This window comes from Aplidium turbinatum, chromosome 6, assembly GCF_918807975.1.
Source record: "Aplidium turbinatum chromosome 6, kaAplTurb1.1, whole genome shotgun sequence".
Taxonomy (NCBI): domain Eukaryota; kingdom Metazoa; phylum Chordata; class Ascidiacea; order Aplousobranchia; family Polyclinidae; genus Aplidium; species Aplidium turbinatum.
Genome location: NC_137477.1, coordinates 21,856,020 through 21,874,801, shown reverse-complemented (window position 1 = coordinate 21,874,801; position 18,782 = coordinate 21,856,020). Strand labels below are relative to the sequence as shown.

The window sequence follows — 18,782 nt, the reverse complement described above, 5'->3', positions numbered from 1 at the left end:
AAAAGAGATCTGAAGCTTAACAGCTCTTGCGCAGCTTTCTCTCAGCAACCTTGTAATTGCAAATAGGCAGCGGTAGGCCAATTGCAAATTTTTCGATAAAACAAAAATACATGATCACTCTTCAAATTTAAGACATTTGTTTATTCACATCCTTCAGCCATTCTTACTTTCATAACTTAACTCGTTGTCGTATGTATCATACCTGGTGCGGAGTTTGATAAAAGAAAAGTGGAACTTGTATATGCTGCCAGCACTCCCGTAGTTTGCTGTGTTCCAAAGGTTCTTCGTCACTTAGGTGCTTTTTCTTCAAATTAGATAAAAAAGTGTTTTTCCCTGTCTGACACTCTAAAGAAACGAAATGAAGTACAGTAAAGGCAGAAACTGAGGACCGTCTTACCGTAACTTAACTGTGAGAGACAGTCTTACCGAATACAGTAAAACACCAGGTCAACAGCATATCCCAATTTGCCTTGGCAAAAGTCGTTGCTGGCAATTAAACCAAGTCATCCTCGAGTCCTTTTTAGGATCATGCCGTGTGTTTGCCATGCATATTGAATATTGATACTGTGCAATGTGCATTGTGCATGTTATATTTGTTGCACCTTGGTGTAATTATTATGGTTAGGATGTAAAAAATCACGAATGGCCATCTGCTTTCATCCACCAGTACATTTGATAATTAGCCATGTTAAAGATATTCCATTGATTTCATCAACGGCATCAGTTGTAATCTAAAAATATCACTTCTGAAGCAATTGTGTAGAAATGATGTTTCAAGTGATAAACACGTGTTTTTTTGCGGAATGGCCCGATTCGGTGAGTCCGATTCGGTGAGTCCGATTCGGTGAGTCCGATCCCTTAACGGGGGATTTTTTCAATTTTTTTTTTTAGTTATCGGGTACCGTGGCCTAATTATCATTGCCGTTTTAGGGTTAGGGGTTAGGAGTTAGGGTTAGGGGTTAGAGGTTAGGAACTCACCGAATCAGACTCATCGAATCGGACTCACCGAATCGGACTCACCGAATAGTAGCAGACCCGTTTTTTTGATAGACCACCTTTGGAATGTCTTATCATCCTTTCGCGTTCATCGGTTACAAGCAGCAGCTTTTTACACAAGCCAATCTGATACTGAATATGATTTCAACACCGAGTGCATGGCTAGGATGCTTGTGGAAGAAGCGATGGTTACTCTCAATGGATTTATTTCTAACTTTATGCTTCAAAATAAGGTGATTTTTGATATAGTTTGTACAAACTTGAATTATAGTTATTGCTAACTATTAAGACGGATGTCTAAAATTGATTGTTTGATAATGTGGGCCCCAAATACTTCTGTTAATAAAGAATTGATAATAATTAAGCCATCAAATGCTGTAATGATTTCTGGTATTGATCACCCACTAGCAATACGGTATGTGCTGTACAGTGTACAAAGATTTTTTATTTTGATTTCAGATTCCTTTTGTTGCTCGATCACAAGCTCCGCCTTTAGGAAAACCATGGACATACTCTTCTCTGTCACTCTATCAAACTTCTACTGCTTCTTTTTGGAAGGAACGTCACTTGCAATCCAGTTCTTTAAGTTTAATTAAAAAAAAGGTAAATGTTTATTTGATGTGGTGGGATCTTTTGTTAGGTGAATGAAAGTTGAATTTTACAAAGATAACTTTCCACAGCAAAAATTTGATGGCTTTTTTACACTCAAAATGTTTTCACCGATTAATTTCTAAATATCACTTATCTCCTTTACGTTTAGTTAATTCTTGGATGCGGTAATTTGTGGTTAAATAGATACTAATGTAGGTTGGAATGTTTCCTGGATTGATGGCCTTTGCAGAAGGTAAGCAATCGCTTGCTTTTTCGCCGTGTGTTTGATTACTGAAAAGGTAATGTTTCACATCATAAACTGAATGATGCAAAGTCAGACAAAAAACTCTAAAAACGACAAGTTTTAAGTTGTTAATTTTCAGGCCCATTCAGGCGAAACAATGACAGTGCTACATGAAGTGTGGGAGAAAATATCTTCATCACTTTCCGAAGGACACATTGAGGAAGCTATACTTTTGGCTTGCTGTGATGATAACCAACCGGAAGTAGTGACAAGTCTCGAAGAGTGAGTCGCAAAATATATTATTGGAATGGTTATGCTCTTATGAATAATATAATGCTTATACAGGCCTCGAAATTTGTTTTTGTTGACGGCGGACAAACGTGTCCGGTCTGAGCAGCTATCTCGGCGGACAATTTAAGTCTCACGGCGGACACACCAGTTTTAGCCGTCGATCGTCAGGCTTAATCACTTGATAATTCTTCATTATTTGAAAGCTATAGCTACGGTTTAGAAGGCTTTTTAAAATTTCAGCGAAGGCTTTCATCAGACCAATGAGGTGCGCTTGAAGAGTCAAAGCGCGGTGTAGCTGCTTAATACGCCGCATAACTGATTAACTTCCACCGAACGAGGTCGTGTGGATTTTTGCGTCACAATGCTCTGGGCACGAGTCGGAAAACTACGCAAACGCTAACGATACGCTAACGCCACTATTTTCTGCTGTGCAAAGTTTCACTAGGCATTTTTCTTTAGGTATATTTTTGCGTGGTATGTGAGCGAAAGTGAATTTTCTATGGGCCTTTTCTTTCTTACTGTAATACCAAAACTTGATAAATTTTTCTTCAACTTGCTGTAATAGCCTACTCGACTCGTATAATCTAATTTTGTAACCAACCTTGCCTTACCAATATTACTCGGAGATCAAAGGCAGACATTTTGACGTAAGACTTGAACTTGTGCGTACTCCCATCGATTCTTAGCGAAGAATTCACCTTTGTTACGCTGATTCAATGTCATCAATCGTTGAAGCAACGTAAAAATTGAAAGATTTTCAGCTTGAATGAAAGCTAAGGGATACAGTATTCACATTTTCTAGATGCGCGCTAGAACGCGCGGGAAATTATATTCTCACAACAAATTGTTTATGCTATGCAATGACGATTTGTATCGCTAGTTTCTGTGTTATTTCTTGGCGGACAAATATGACCGATCTAGAGGGTAGTTCCCGCGGACATCATATGCTGTGACGGCGGACATGTCTGCCGTGAATTTCGAGGCCTGCTTATAAATGGGCACATTTGGCTTTGTTTGTATAGTTACAATTTTGAAGATTCTTAGTTTTTTTTTCAATATGATTTCAGTAACTAATGTAATTAACTAATTACACCAGGGGTGTGCAACCTTTATTACAGGAGGGCCATATATAAATATCTCGGTGAAACCGCGGGCCACACGTTTATTTAACATATGTTTTCTAGTAGTTGCAGGCACAAAAAAGTAGTTTTTTTGTTATTCATGTTAATCTTATGGCATTATTAGAGGTTATCTCCTTGCAGAAATAATAAGTTAAGACACATAAATTTCTAAAGAAAACGGCTATTCAAATTTATTGTCACACCGACTACGAGTTCAGTGAGAAATTTGCAGCTGGTTTCTTTTCCGGACGACTTTTTCCAAATTTACTTTAATGGAAGTGCTCGCAATTCGAAGTCCATTTTCCAGGTGTTCGCCTGTCAGAACGGATCGATGGGGATATTTTATGACGCCCATTTTAGAACAAATCTGTTCGCACAAATACGTTTAGCCAAAAAGAGCCATTTTTGAAGTCATGTTTTTTTCAAATGTGGAAAGTCATTTTGGTTGAGATGTTTTCGGTAAAATCAAAAAATTTACGACTTATTTCCGCAGTTCGTAAAATCGTTGCAACATGCAGCCCTTGCTTAACCAACGCACCTCGGAAAAGTAAAGTAGATCTTTATGTGTCGTGTTGAGATTATCCAGAAACTTTTGAAACTGACGATGGTTGAGCCCTCGTGCTCGAATGAAATTACTGCCTTAACAACCGGACTTAAGACATGTTTGAACTTCAAGGATTTTGCGCACAGGTTTTGCTGGTGAATGATACAATGAAAAATTGCTATGTCATCATCGGTTTTTCTCTTCCTCAAGGTAGACTTCAAGAGACCTATGAATCCAATGCCAGTTCCGGACATGGATCTAGCACCATCAGTTGCGATTCCGCATAAGCTGGACAAGTCCAGTTCGAAGTTGTCAAAAGAATCAATTCAGTAAAAATGTCAGCACCAGTAAGTTGTCGTACCCTTCATTGACTGTAATGACAGAAGCTCTTCCGTTTCGTTCAAGTCTTTGTCCACTCCTTTTCAAATATGGCCAACTGTGCTGTGTCCTTCTGGTCCGTAGCCTACTTTCATCGATCGCAAAGCTCCATGAAACAAAGTTCTTCACCTTATCCTTATTGAGAGTGAGAGTGTCACTAATATCACAAGCAAGATCATCGATAGCCTACGCCTCGCTATCGTCCACCATTTTCTCGAACGCACTCTTCATTTTAGAGCACATTTCTTCTGGGACATCGATAAGACACTGCTTCACAAAATTACTGTCAGAATACAGTTTCATAGTTTGAGCTATTCTCTGTGCAATTCTGTGCCTATGATCTACTGACGTTCCAAATAATTAAATACAATCGGATGAGCGGTGGCCAGTGGGAGATTTCTAAAATAGTTAACAGAAGGTGCAAAATGTACAATAATCCACTCTATAATGAATTGTTCGCACGTACCAGGCTAAACTAAATTATAAACACGTTTCGCGGGCCGCACACAATTCAAAATTGCCACATCTTCGCGGGCCGCACAATTTTTCTTCGCGGGCCACATTTGGCCCGCGGGCCGTACGTTGCACACCCCTGAATTACACAGTCGGTCTCATTTGCAATTGCAGGGTTGGAATCGTAAGTGTTTTTGTTTGTAAAAAGTGAACATGAGCCCATGAGAAACAGAGCACGAAATACAGACAGTCACACACTGAACTTATGGTTTAGCAAACGTTTGAAAAGTTACTGTTCCATATTTTTTTCGTACATACAATTGAAAAGGAATAATCAAGTTTTACAGTTATTGCAGTACAATAATGGTTGGGTTTATCATCATCATCAGTTTATCCGGTCTTTAGTAGATGAGACCTGGCGTTTGTCCCCGCTAGCAGGGGTCTGCCAGTTTTTGCAGTCCTTTTGCCATGCTTCCCTGTTAGGGTTGATTCTGTCCAGGTTCCTTACACTGATGTCGTCTCACCAAATCTAGCCATCTTTTTTTTGATCCACTTTCTTTTCTCGGACAGACATCTTCTTTGCCATCACTGGCGCCTTGTCATCAGATATACGTTCCACTTGCCATACCATCGCAAATGGTTGGTTGGGTTTAAATTGTTATTTATAAATTATGTTTTGAATAATATTTGAAAATTACAGTATATTGCAATACCGTAATTGTCATTTACTATGAAACATGTATCTGCCATTTTCTGGGGTCTTCACTGATGTTTAAAAGAAGTATTTTTCTATCATAGTGACATAGTAGTATAGGTCATGTATAATCATATACCACCACCAAGCAACAATAAAACATATATTACTTGGAATACGGCAGCGTCTAAATCGCCTGATGCCACAATGTTAGCGCCTATTTGACTTGCCCATTGGTGTTTACTTAGCAAGGCGTGCTCTGTTTTTTGTTTTTTTTCAAACCCTCTTGAGAGTCAATACAATATCTCGAAACCTACGAATTGCGTTGCATGGTGTTATTTTATGTTACTTTTTGTACGATCCTTATCAACACATTATTGTTAATAGGTTTCAGGCTATTCAGCAGCCGGTTGTTTTGAAAGAAAGTCTTCGGGAAGGCATTTCTCATTTCAACCTTCGTCTTCCTTCATACGCGTGGTGCACTTCGCCTATTCGTCGGTACTTCGACCTTGTCACCCAAAGAAGGCTGGTCAATTTCTTACGCAAAACACCCAATGTCGATTGCAATGGTTATGATGAGTTTGATGTTGGAATTTTTGAAGAAAGTTTGTAAGTTGTTTGCAATTTGATTGGACTTTTATTATGATTTCAAACTATCAACAACTCATGTGCAGTACTTTTAATTCACATAACTTTTTGATTAGCCTATAGGTTTAATTTGGGCCAAAGGTCTATCCTTTAACAGAATAAATCCTCGGCCCCAAAAGCTCATACGAAGACGAAAAGTTTAAATTTAAGTTTGCAACAGCTCTACTCAACACTGATCATCGAATGCAGCCAAATGAACCTGAGAATGTTTCGCAAAAATTTGTTTTAGCTGCTGTTATTTGAAAAACATTTTCGAGATTATCGGATATTTCTGTCCTTAGTTAAAACAATAAATTTTTAAACTCTTAATGAATCTTCAGTTGTTTATTTTTCAAGCCATTTTTTCTTCCAGAAAAAGAGAGAAGCGGGCTAGAGAATTCCAAAGGACAGTTCATTTTCATAAGAAGTTAAAAGGCTTAAAAGCTGAGTACTTTGCAGGCTATGTGGCCGAGGTAAGCTAACATTACTTCCATACAATATCGCATTAGTCGCCCGTTTACGAAGCTTAAGGTTTTTGATCGTAGAAACAGATACTAACCGAACACGACTTGTCAGACTCCTTTGCAGTCAGTAGAACATTGTATCAATCTAAAAAATACATTATTTTTTCAAAAGAATGACGCTTAGTAAAGGAAGATATTGCACATTACATTTAGTCTATGTTTTTCTTAATTTTTTCATTCAGTTCAATGACTTTGAAATTGTGGTCAAATTCCCGTCACTGACTCACTTGTCAAATCGCCACACTGTTCGCATAAGTGAACTTATCCCCAAGAAGAAGGTGCTAGTTCATATGGAGGAAGACTCGAGCAATTTGGAGAAGATATATCTGCAGTGGTGTTTAAGGTACCCTCATTGTGAACTAATGGCGAAAGTTCTTCTTTCATCTAATTGACTTGTGTTTTTTTACTCTGTATACCTCACGAGATTCTAACCTAATCTCACAAATAGAATGATATAATTGTTTTGGTCTTGTTACTAGATAACTAGTTAATGCGAAACCAACATTGCTTCAACAATGCTTTCACAAGTCAGCTTCAACAAGTCAGCAACTCCTCTGCTTCAACAAGTCAGCAAACGTCAACTTCTCTAGTCGGGACATTGAATACGACATCCAATAAACTCAATTTTTAATGTATTGTGTATTATGTTGCTTTCTTTCTCCTTAGATCTGGTCTTTTGCTTTGTATTCATTCGCATGCTTTGTTAATCAGAGACAGCTTCTCGTTTTGGGTCTACTTTGGAGGTTTCACACTATATCTTGGTTGTACAATTCTTTAATAAAACAGAACTCCAGTATGACTTTTTGAATGGGTTGAAAGACACAACACAATCAAACTCTCGTATTTATGATCAAAACTGATCAAAGGCAAACGAAATCAAGGAAGACCAGCATAAGCATTTATGCGAAGGGTTCGATCTCTTAAAAAGCACAGCCCGGAAGAAAGGCGACAGTTGGCATGGAGACTTTTCATTAACGCTATTTTGCTCCCAGGGCCATTTCATTATAATTTTAAGAGAGAAAATTCAACGTTCTCCGATTTTATTGTCTTTTTATATGTTATTCAGTATGAAAAATTATGAACAGCAAATTTTTTTTAAATGGGCTAAATTTAAATGCATTTTCGACCTCAGATTTGAATTCCTTGATTCTCAACATAGGGAGATACATATATTTACAGTTAATAATGTGACCACAAAACGACTGTATCTCGAAAACCGTTTATAACTAATTTCAAAAAAAAATTCTTGTTCATTAGTTTTCATACTGATCAACATACCAAAAAATACAAATACTGGAAAACCCTGCGGAAAAAATGACGAATTCTCTTATAAATTTTAATGAAATGACCCCCAACTGGTGTAAAATAAATTATTAGCAGTATTATTATTATATATGAGGATAATGTTTATTGTTCAGATATTATGATCAAGGGCTCCAAAGCAGTGGATTTTGCTTTGAAAGGAGAAAAACTGTGAAGAAAGAAAACTGGTTGAAGTTCATTTCTTGTCTTCAGAAAGACATTTTTTTGAAAAACAATAAGGCTGCTATTGGAAAAGCTTTGAAAAGGTTTCTTGTCACTATTTTGAATAATTTTGTTGAAATAATTATACTAATTATATATAATTAGAAATAATTTTATTGAAAGAGGATTTGGTATTTGTCTTGAAAATGAAAAAATTATTTCAAAATGCTGTAAAGAGTTTTTTGTGGCATAAAAAAACGTCAACAAAATAAGTTTCAGTCTACACATGGGATATGAAATTTCAAATGTGCGAAAAAACATATTCAATCTTTCGTTAAAAGCAAACGTTACACTTGATATTGATTTATTGATGCAATTTCTATTGCAGTTTTCAGATACTGATGCATTTGTATCAGTACTAGATTGTCACCGTTTTCTTATTGAGACTTTATTAAGAAAATTTGGAGAAATAGAATACTAGATAAATAAGATAACGAAATATATGGTTAATAAGTCAAATAAGCTATTAAAGTACCACATCTTATTTGCTGATAATTTTTGCACAAGTAATTTTGTGCTTTGTCTAAACCGTATTTTTTGTTCACTTTTTTGTTCGTGATTATCAATGTTTTGCGTTTCCTTTCCAACATGAAAGATGCAGTCTTTATCTTCAGCGTCGCAGAATCTCTTGCTGAAAAAGAAGAAGAGCAACCTCCAACCAGTATTGAAAAGATCAACAAGACTTCAAACGGTATCTGGCACGGCCGGAAAGTCAAAATCGACATCACACCCAGCTCGAAGCAAATCGGTTCGGCGATTCCCCTGTTCGTCCAGTTCGGGGTTGGCTTGCCAGAAGGACAACAGACTCTTCTCCCCCAGCTGCTGCACTTGCCTACAGAGCTTGGCAAGATCGGAAAAGAAGGAAATTTGGATATTTGTCTGTCGCATCGTCGTAATGTCACAATGTTTGATGTCAACCACCAAGAAGGTTTGTTGATCATCACTCATTCAGTTTTAGTTGTAATGTTTGCAATTTTTGTAAACAATGTCTGGCGTCCTAAGACTAGCTTCTTTTCGGCCTCCAGTTTCTCCCATTTCTTTAAGAAAAAGGTGATATTTGAGGTGATTCTGTCTCTCAAATAAACGCTACATTGAAAGTAATGGTGATTCTTTAGAGAAAAAAAGAAGAAAAAACGTATGTGAAGGTTTATCGAAAAGGTTAATCGTCCAAGAAGATTAAAACTCTTTGTAATCGTGTGCACAAAACTAACTATTTTTGCAGGGACTTTGGTTAAAAATCAGTTTGACCAGGAGGACTACCTCTTGTGGCTGTATTACCAAAAATGGATTCCACTTGTGCGAATGGACGGCGTGTACTCAACGATACACGGCAACTCCACCATTCTGTTGGAGTTCAACCATTGTAGCTTTGGTGACCAGAGAGGTAAGTTCAATTTTGAAGAAACTGTGAAAATGTACTTGAAGCCTGTCATGAAAGGAGGAATGCATAATTGTAATACTGAGTGCGGAGTGAGGGTATCATTTGTAATTGAAAATGTTAGTTAAAAATTTATGAATACTGTAGCCTACTTATTTTGTGCGAAAACACCTTTTCTGGCCAAGGATATTTTTTTATTGTTTAATTCACCAAGAAAAACAAACTTTTTTACACGGTCTTTACGAACTGATGTATAATGATTTCATGTGTTGAATTAGAATATAAGCACCAGTTTCTTTTATCACATCAGTTTTTTAGCGATGATAACAAACAAGAATTTTTATTTTATATCTCAAAATCATTATGTAACAGAAGAAATGCTTAAATTCAGCAAGCTCAAATTCCAAATATTGACAAATCAATTTTTAAACATTCAAGCAAAGTAATCATATTGACCAACGTTATAATAGTTTTGTTTCAAACAGACATAATTTGTTGTCTGTGGCGGTTTCAGTTATTCATAGCTTCCTTTAAACTTCAGGCCAATTCGTTCTGCAAAACTCATTCTGTGAAAATTGCTTCATCGTCATCAAGAAAGGTGATTTTCTTTGCTTCCGGGAAAGAATCATCAACAAAGGTAATGAACACGTCACCAAATTAGCTTTGTGGTGTCAACAAAAATGATAAAGCATATTAGCAGTCGCCCACGTGTTAAAAGAATTGACATCATCAGCACTGGTGTGTGTCTCATCAGCTTTGCACTGACCACAGGATGTCCAGTCGTCCACCTCCATATATATTATATAACAAACGAAGCGCAGTGTAGCGTTCTTTCCTTTTATGGAAAGGCAATGTTTGTTGCATCAAAGGTCATCATCATAACTTGATGGTGCAAAAACATTACTATCCCTTAGCTTAGGGTGTTCATATTTTCGAAAAACTTGGTATCTGATGTGAGGTTTTGTGTAAAAGCTCAATACTCAACCTTTATCTCATCATGACGTCATGAATATGTGGGGCACGGCTTTTCAAGTTTTGAATATCGGAATTTTGACGTATGTCGAACGCCACTCGTCGTTGAGTGACAATATTGGTGTTAACATGCGTATAAGAGACAAATTTGTCGAGATAATTGTGCTTTTTAAAGAATGTAGCTGCAATGTATAATGTAATTAATTTTGTAGCTAACTGCTCTTGGCTGATGCTGAGCTGCGTCGGAGTCTGCCTCGCTTTCTGACCTAGTCTTATTCTGAAACGATCCCTGTTCCATATCTAGAAAGCTAAAACCTCAATTGCTAAGGTAACAGGGATCAGTTGTCAGTAGATGTTACAGAAAATATATTTCGCACTTATTCAGTGCATCGTCAGTTCTGATCTAATTAATTTTGGAACGATATGACATCCAAACACGATGATCTTCCATGCAATGGATTACTTTTGCTGATTGCGATCACTTAATGGTGTAAGGCTCATATTGATCATTCTTCGAAGGAAGCTTTTTGCTCATTTTGCAGAGAACAAAGAATTTTACACATGGATTGGTCACGGGGTAGTCAATGCTGTGCAACCGCCTTTAGATCCAAATAGAACTACGAGTACTTTTGGCTTTACGCTGTTTGAATCGGTGGAGACGCAGCCTCGTCTGCCAGGGCGTCCTGGTCCAATACTGTGTGAGCTGATTCCTCTGAGTATACCACACAGGTAGAACTCGCAATTGAAATTTGCACTTTGAATACTGCAAAGCTTGGGTGTTCATTAAGATTAGTATCCTCTGTAGCAATACTGTACTTGCAACGTTCACCAGATGAACATGGCAACTATTGCTAGAAAATAATTTGCTCAAGATAAACTTATAAAGCTATCAGATGTAAAGTTTGGCTCGGTATGGCTCTGATTGCATTCGGTTATTTTTTCATAGCTACGTATTGCCCAAATAGCTAGTGGCTCACAATCGCACCTTGTTTTCACGTGTGATTTGAAACAAACAAGCATGAAACTTCACGTTCAGGCTAAAACAGCCGACGGGAAGGTATACGGATATTCATGCTCGACTGTTTTTGTTATTATTTTGCTAAGATTACAAGGAAACGCATTTTATCGAAAGCTGCAATGAATGCATCGCCATATGAAGCCACACAGTATTATTAATCATTATCTTTTTGTCACAGACGCATGTGCAACGCCTTAAATGCACTTGCTGAAACCTCTCCACTTGTGAAGGCGATATGCATGGACCGCATCAAGTCTTTGCGGAATCCTAACGAATTTTATGTTGGCCAATTAATCAAGCAGCTTTCAATAGGCTTTAAGCCTGTGGGAAGCTTTACACAGAAATTGAATGAGAATCAGACCAACCAAATCACAAGAGCTTTAGGAAAACCTGTCACTTTGATCCAAGGCCCACCAGGTAATGTTCTGTTTAAGGGATTGTCATCAATTTACGGTGAGAGGTAAACTTACAAACCGCTAGGTTGTTTTCGTCACTAGTATTTTCATGTGGCGGTTGGGGAAACACCATCAATGATGGTAACGTCAGTTGAGTGTTGATATTTTATTTTGACATAGTAAAATTCTATTTGCAGTAGCCAGTGCATCATTAGTATTTTTACATAGTTTACACTAAACTGCTTTACAACTTGGTAATATTCCGTTGTTTGTTATTTTTCGGTGATCGGGTAAGCAGTGTTAGAAGAGTGCAGTTAGAAAAAATCTATACTGTGAGCTTGTAATTTTAAAATAGCCAATGAAGCATGACAGCAGGTTGAAAACTACCTTTGCTTTCTGGTAAACGATGTCAAAAAGAAAACAAAGACATACACTATTTCATATTGTATTGACAAAATCTGGAGTCGTTTCAATTCAGGTTCATTGTTTGCGATTCAATCGAGATATTGACTTCCGATTTCTTGTGTTTTCAGGCACTGGAAAGTCTTTCATGGGAGCTCACCTAGCCTACTACTTCTGCAGGTTGAACCCAAAACTCAAAAAAAGCGGAAAGGTTTTATATTGCGGCCCTTCAAACAAATCTGTGGATGTTGTTGCAGGTGAATAAAATACGCTTCTCCCAAACAGTTTTCACTTTCCACGTTGATTTGTTTTCATACTTGTTGGTGTGGCATTTTCGTCTATTCTGGTTAAAACGTAGACCTACAGTAGTACAGTATGACGTCGCTTTCTGGGTAGTGTTTTGCTTACCACCGGTAAGTTTACAAGTTCTCAAGTTTCAAGCATCCAGCCAGAAGTTCCAGATATACTTTCAAACAACCATCGTTTAAAAAGTGTTATGTTGTCAATGGTTTTACCTTTAATTTTACTGCGCGCTTTTTTGAATGTTCATTGTCAACCAAGTGAAAAAAGTTTGTGATCTATATAATGATTCATAGACAACAACACATCAACCTCAAGTGATTTAAAGCCCCACATTTAAAAGTATGGGAAACTACCAAGATTAAGCTTTCAACAAGGCTCTTTCAGTCCGAGCATAAAAGATTACCACAATCATGCAATGCCTTAAGATTCATCATTTTGACGCAAACTAACCGCATCACAATGTGCCATAGGATATCTGATGAAGTTTCCCAAGCTGAGAATAATCCGAGTCTACGGTGGGATGTTGGAGGAGCTCGACTTCCCCATCCCTGTCAAGCCTTCCGGTTTCTATGACAGTGATACCTCTCCTATCACGTCAGATCTCCATGGAGTCGCTTTGCATCACGTCATACGAAGACACGACAAACCATTCTCTCATGAAATCACCGAATTTGATGACAGGTTTGTTTGAGCACACCATGGCCTTTATAAGCACGGCTAGGCTTGTTGCATTTGTGAATATTCTCTCGAAGGTCCACCGTGGACTTTGCACACTATTTTTTTTTCGTAGAAGTGTGGAGTTATAGAGCCTGTGGGCTTACTAACAGTAACACTTTAGTAACCTTTTTGATGATGATTTTAGTTCTTTTTGAACATTACATACAAATTATAGCAATTACAAAAGTTCATAATGACGTTAATGTGGCTGATAACATGAGCGTGGTCAGTGAATGGAACAGCAAAGGATTTCAACAGCATTTTTACCTATTTGCTCTTTATTAAAATAAAACTATTACTCATCGAGTACAATCAGACACGTGTATATCACATCACCGAACACATGCAAAGGACGAAAACATCACAATGAAAAATTTAAACCTTTATGAAATAAATGAGTATTGCTTTTTCGTCGGTTGACCGTTTTACTGAGAAATTTATTCTTTTAAGCTAAAATTTTTAAACACTGGAAATCTTCATAATGCGCCGGAATCCTTGCATTTCAATGTGTTTATCTGAAAGACAATTTGTATTCCTCGGAAATGAGCAGTTACACTAGGTTAAGAAGTAAAATTAAGAAAACGGTTCGTTTGAAACCTTTGCACTACTCCACCACACAAATCTAATCACACACTCATGAACACAAATGTGCAGGGAGTTGTCGTTCTATTCATTGCATCCAGCTATTGCTTGTAATTGGATTGTACGATTTGTCAACATCATCGTTGTACAAAAAATTTTGTTGTTGAAAAACTTGGCATCCAGACGAGAAAGCAAAGATTCATTACAATGTCTTCAAAATCTGTTTACCGGTATATTAAAATGCCTAATTTACGAGAGAGCTTATTTGTCGCGGTCTTTTGATGCTGATTGTCATCGTCTCGTGAAAGGTGCAAGAACACTCCGCAAGCTGTGACCGTTGAAGGATACAAGAAATTCTTGAAGCTCCTCACCACGGCCAAAGCTGAAGAGTTACAAGAAAACGACGTCATCCTGTGCACTTGCACTGTTGCCGGGAGTAAGTGCTCGGGTTTTATTGTAGCGATTTGATGTAGCATGTTACTCTCTTCAAAATCACACCAGACTTGAACTACCATTAATAAAACTTCAACAACGTTACCAATTCTGAAACAGCTTGACATTTTCCTCATTGGAAAGGGATGAATATGGCCTAGGAAACCAACTTATTTTTGTTCTTGAAACCAACTTGTTTATCCCAGGCCCGCTTATATCTGAACTTGACATTGCCCAAGTGATCGTTGACGAGAGTGGTATGTGCACAGAACCTGAGTGTCTCGTTCCGATAGTCGCCGCCGCAAAGAACGAAGTGAGTGTTTGAACTAAGCAGGTTAAGCTTCATAGAAGTTAGAAGTTGTCACCGGGCGTTTGAAACGAGACGTTGTTTTTATGAACACGCTACTGACAAAGACATTGAGCCATCTCATTTATAATAACTTCCGATTTGTTTTCTTTGGTTTCAATTTGCTACCGTGTCGCATCACTTTGTGTAGCCAGTAAAACTTACACAACACGAAAATATATAAAACTGACAAAAAGACGATTCGGTCCTTTGAGCTGTTTGCCATTGAAGACTGAAGAAACTTTAAAAGGGATTGGCTGTGTTATAAATAGCGTGCGGTAACTTAGCGTTTTAAAATATTTTGTAAAAACTGGAATAGGTTTAATCACTGTGCTGCGCAAAATGCGCTGATGTTGCCTTCTTTCATTTGCGTTCAATGCGAAATATCATCATAAACTTTAATTGATCGTACATTAGATGGTAGATTTTCCAATGAAAAAGCACAGAAATAAAGTTTAAACTTTACTCCCTAAGAACTTTTTTCAGCTTATTTTCCTTCACTAGTTATACCTTATTCAAGCGAGATTATCTTGATTGCTGGACGCCCAGAAATAACTTTGTTTCATTGTGTTTCAAGTTTAATTTTTTATCGTTTTTTGTCGTTTTTTTTTCATAACTAGAAAGTTGGTTCACCCTTAAACAAACGCAATATCATTGCTTTCCTGACTCTGCGGCTGCGCTGGTCATCTTTTCTCTTGAATATGAAATAAAAGGTGTTCAATCTGTTTTTCATCCAGGACCTTCAAGTGACCTTGATTGGTGACCACAAGCAGTTGGAACCGGTTCTCATGTGCCGGCTGGCAGCTAAGCAGGGGCTCATCAAGTCCATGTTTGAAACCTTAAAGGAACATTCCGAGACTTTAACAAAGCAGTACAGAATGGTAAACTAAACAATCCACGAAATAGAATGAGAGTTTTAAACGAGATGGTTGTCGACGCTACAGCTTTTTTGTTTTATCCAAGCGTGTTTTAGAGTCAGTGCAAGAGTTGCTTTTATTAAATAAAGCCTCTTTTCGAAATAGCTTTTTCGATGTGTTGCACTATATATTATTATTTGCTCCTTGTTTGGTGTAGCTCCCGCGAGCTTTCTGTGACGTCACCCACTCTTGCTTCGCTAGAATTCTGGAATCTGTGCAACACTGTTGGCGTAAGGCATTTTGTCACCACTCTGCTGCACAGTATTGTTTCACCATAATAAAATTTTTGTTTTATGTTTTGTCCACCCGATTGCTACATAAACCTGGCTTTTAAATTATACCGCTGAGGACCTTTTCATTTATTCATTTGCTGCTTTCTTTAGCATCCGACCATCTGCAAATTTGTTTCCGAAGAATTTTACGAAGGAAAGCTTCAGAACGCCGAACCCTTGTCTCGGCGAGAGCCTGGTGTCCTCGCTTACCCATTAAACGAGAGCAACAGCACGGCCATGTTTTGGGATGTGAAAGGATACGAGGAAGAAGACGAGAGCAAGTCAAAGTACAACACGAAACAAGCTCAAGTTGTGGTGAGAGAATGAAGTGTAAAGTGAAACTAACATAGGTGTTGGTTAGGCGAAGCGCTGATATTAATTTGAAACCTTATATCTGCTGGTAAAACTAGTCTTTTTGCATTGATTCAATGTCTACAAACCAGCTCTAATGTAAAAAGCACGCATCAGTGTAAATTGAATGCGTGAGAATTATTTTGTGTTGTGAACTTTATCATATTTTTATATCATATAACCTTTCAGATACATTGCCTTGAGCATCTGTTGATTGAAAAAGGAGTCAACCCAAACGAAATTATGGTGTTGTCGCCTTATCTTGCTCAGTGCAGAATCATCAAACAGATGGTTTCTTCATCCAGGACTGTAGACCGCTATCACGACCACTTGCACATCGGTTCTGTTGTAACAAGTCAAGGTAAGGGGGACAACTGTTGCAGGGTTGATAAATGGTAACATAAATATTCGGATAGAGTCCGATTTGGCTTCATTTAAAATGTAATAAAACATGAGTCTTCGTTCGAACGACCACTCACGTTGTTTGACGAGTGCAAAAACAACAACACTTTGTTAAAGGAACAATATGAAAGGACATGAAATTCACTGGTGATTAACAGAAGGATAATTCTTGTTAAGAAAGCGTTTCTTTTTCGTGGTCGCTCTTCCTTCATCAATGTCACTGTTGTTAAAGGATTAATTGATCAGTACTGTTGTGGCGTCTGCGGAAGAAGAGTGATGGCAAATTCTGTTACATGTACGAAATGCAAGAAATGGGTGCATGGAAGATGTGCAAAGATGAAGAGAGTGACATGCAGATCTGAAGATGGTTTTGAATGTGAAAGATGCAAGAAGATTGAGGAAGGAATGATTGGTCCTGTTGAAAAGCTGAATGACGAAGTTGAATCAGTAAATGCCTTTTGCTATCTAGGACAGGGGTGTGCAACCTTTATTACAGGAGGGCCAGATATAAATAACGGGGGGAAACCGCGGGCCGCACGTTTATTTAACATATGATTTCTAGTAGTGGTAGGCACAAAAAAGTAGTTTTTTTGTTATTCATGTTATTCTTATGGATTATTAGGAATTATCTCCTTGCAGAAATTATAAGTTAAGATGCATAAATTTTCGAAGAAAACTGTTATTCAAATTTATTGTCACACCGTCTTTAAACGAGTTCAGTGAGAAGTTTGCAGCTGGCTTCTTTTCCCGACGGCTTTTTTTCCAAATTTACTTTAATGGAAGTGATCGCAATTCAAGTCGATTGTCCAAGTGTTCGTCTGTCAGAATCGTCCAATAGGGAGATTTCATGACGCCAATTTTAGAAAAAAATTGTTCGCACAAATAGCCTACGTTGAGCCAAAAAGAGCCATTTTTGAAGCCATGGATTTTTTTAAATGTGGAAAGTCATCTTAGTTGAGATGTTTTCGGTAAAAATCGCCAAAATTCATTTCTAAATAACTTACCTTGCTTTCATATCTGTTTTCTCTTGAAAATCAATCAGTTCAAGTTATATTTGCTGGTGCTTTATGAATGTCTGTGTTGATAGCGAAGCGAATATATCAAATAAATGTTTATGAGATCTGAAGTCTTTGAAACGAGCCAAAAATTCATACAACAATTTTTCAAGTTGGTCAGCAAATTCAGTTTTCTTCTCAGGATGCATTCCATAGTCTCTTAAAGTGGAAAGTGGAAAGGATTTCCTGTCTGTACGTGAGCTTTCCAGAGCTTTCGAAAGGACGTGGGTTCGACACCGCTTCAGAGCACGCGGCTGTGTCTCGGCAAAGACACTTAGCCTAATGACAAGTCAAAATAAGGGGAGCAGCTGACTAGAAGACTATATGTAACTTCGCTGCTTCCTATCGTCTGTTGTATTGCATCTGTGATCGCAGTGTACGGTATGTTATCGCAATGGGCGCAAATAAAAACACAAATCTTATTATTATTATTATAAGTCGTAATTTGTTCATAATGCCTTTTATGTGACTATACATTTTTACATTCCAAATAATTAAATACAATGGATTAGCGGTGGCCGGTGGGAGATTTCTAAAATGGTTAACAGAAGGTGCGAAATCTACAATAATCCACTCCACAATGAATTGTTCAAACGTACCAGACTAAACTAAACTATAAACACGTTGCACGGGCCACACACAATTCAAAATTGGAACATATTCGCGGGCCGCACAATTTTTCTTCGCGGGCCGCACGTTGCACACCCCTGATCTAGGAGATAGATTGAATGCCAGTGGTGGTTGTGAAGCGGCAGTGACTGCAAGAGGAAGGTTTGGTTGGGTGAAATTCAGAGAGTGTCGAGAGTTGTTATGTGGTAGAAGATTTCCGTTGAAAATGAGAGGAAGAATTTATACTAGTTGTGTGAGATCTGCAATGCTGTACGGAAGTGAGACATGGTGCTTACGGGAAAACGAATTGGCGATTTTAAGAAGAACTGAGAGAGCGATGGTGAGAGCAATGTGTGGCGTGAAGCTGATGGACAAAAGGAATACCGAAGAACTTATGAGCTTGCTTGGGTTGAATGAGAGTGTTGATAAGTTGGCAAAAGCGAATGGAGTGAGGTGGTATGGGCATGTTTTGAGAAGGGATGAAGATGATGTTTTGAGAAGAGCGCTGGAGTTGCGAGTGGAGGGTCGTAGAAAACAAGGAAGACCAAAGAAAACATGGAAAAAGCAAGTTGAGGAAGAAAGCAGCAAGGTGGGCTTGACAAGAGAGGACGCGCTAGACAGATCGATGTGGAGGCAGGGTGTGA

At 38.0% G+C, this 18,782-nt stretch overlaps 1 protein-coding gene across 1 annotated transcript in view; it reads left to right on the top strand.

Moving 5' to 3' along the window:
- Positions 1–18,782, top strand: part of LOC145772504 (3'-5' exoribonuclease HELZ2-like) — a 30,567-nt gene that overhangs the window by 6,904 nt on the left and 4,881 nt on the right. Inside the window, exons 8-26 of the mRNA XM_082584376.1 lie at positions 1,051–1,229; positions 1,456–1,599; positions 1,971–2,113; positions 5,700–5,921; positions 6,313–6,412; positions 6,646–6,806; positions 7,882–8,031; positions 8,602–8,915; positions 9,210–9,371; positions 9,907–10,002; positions 10,880–11,066; positions 11,534–11,772; positions 12,284–12,409; positions 12,926–13,136; positions 14,063–14,190; positions 14,393–14,499; positions 15,270–15,413; positions 15,833–16,036; positions 16,262–16,433. Of these exons, the coding sequence (XP_082440502.1) occupies positions 1,051–1,229; positions 1,456–1,599; positions 1,971–2,113; positions 5,700–5,921; positions 6,313–6,412; positions 6,646–6,806; positions 7,882–8,031; positions 8,602–8,915; positions 9,210–9,371; positions 9,907–10,002; positions 10,880–11,066; positions 11,534–11,772; positions 12,284–12,409; positions 12,926–13,136; positions 14,063–14,190; positions 14,393–14,499; positions 15,270–15,413; positions 15,833–16,036; positions 16,262–16,433 (3,189 nt within the window). The remainder of the gene's footprint in view (positions 1–1,050; positions 1,230–1,455; positions 1,600–1,970; positions 2,114–5,699; positions 5,922–6,312; positions 6,413–6,645; positions 6,807–7,881; positions 8,032–8,601; positions 8,916–9,209; positions 9,372–9,906; positions 10,003–10,879; positions 11,067–11,533; positions 11,773–12,283; positions 12,410–12,925; positions 13,137–14,062; positions 14,191–14,392; positions 14,500–15,269; positions 15,414–15,832; positions 16,037–16,261; positions 16,434–18,782) is intronic.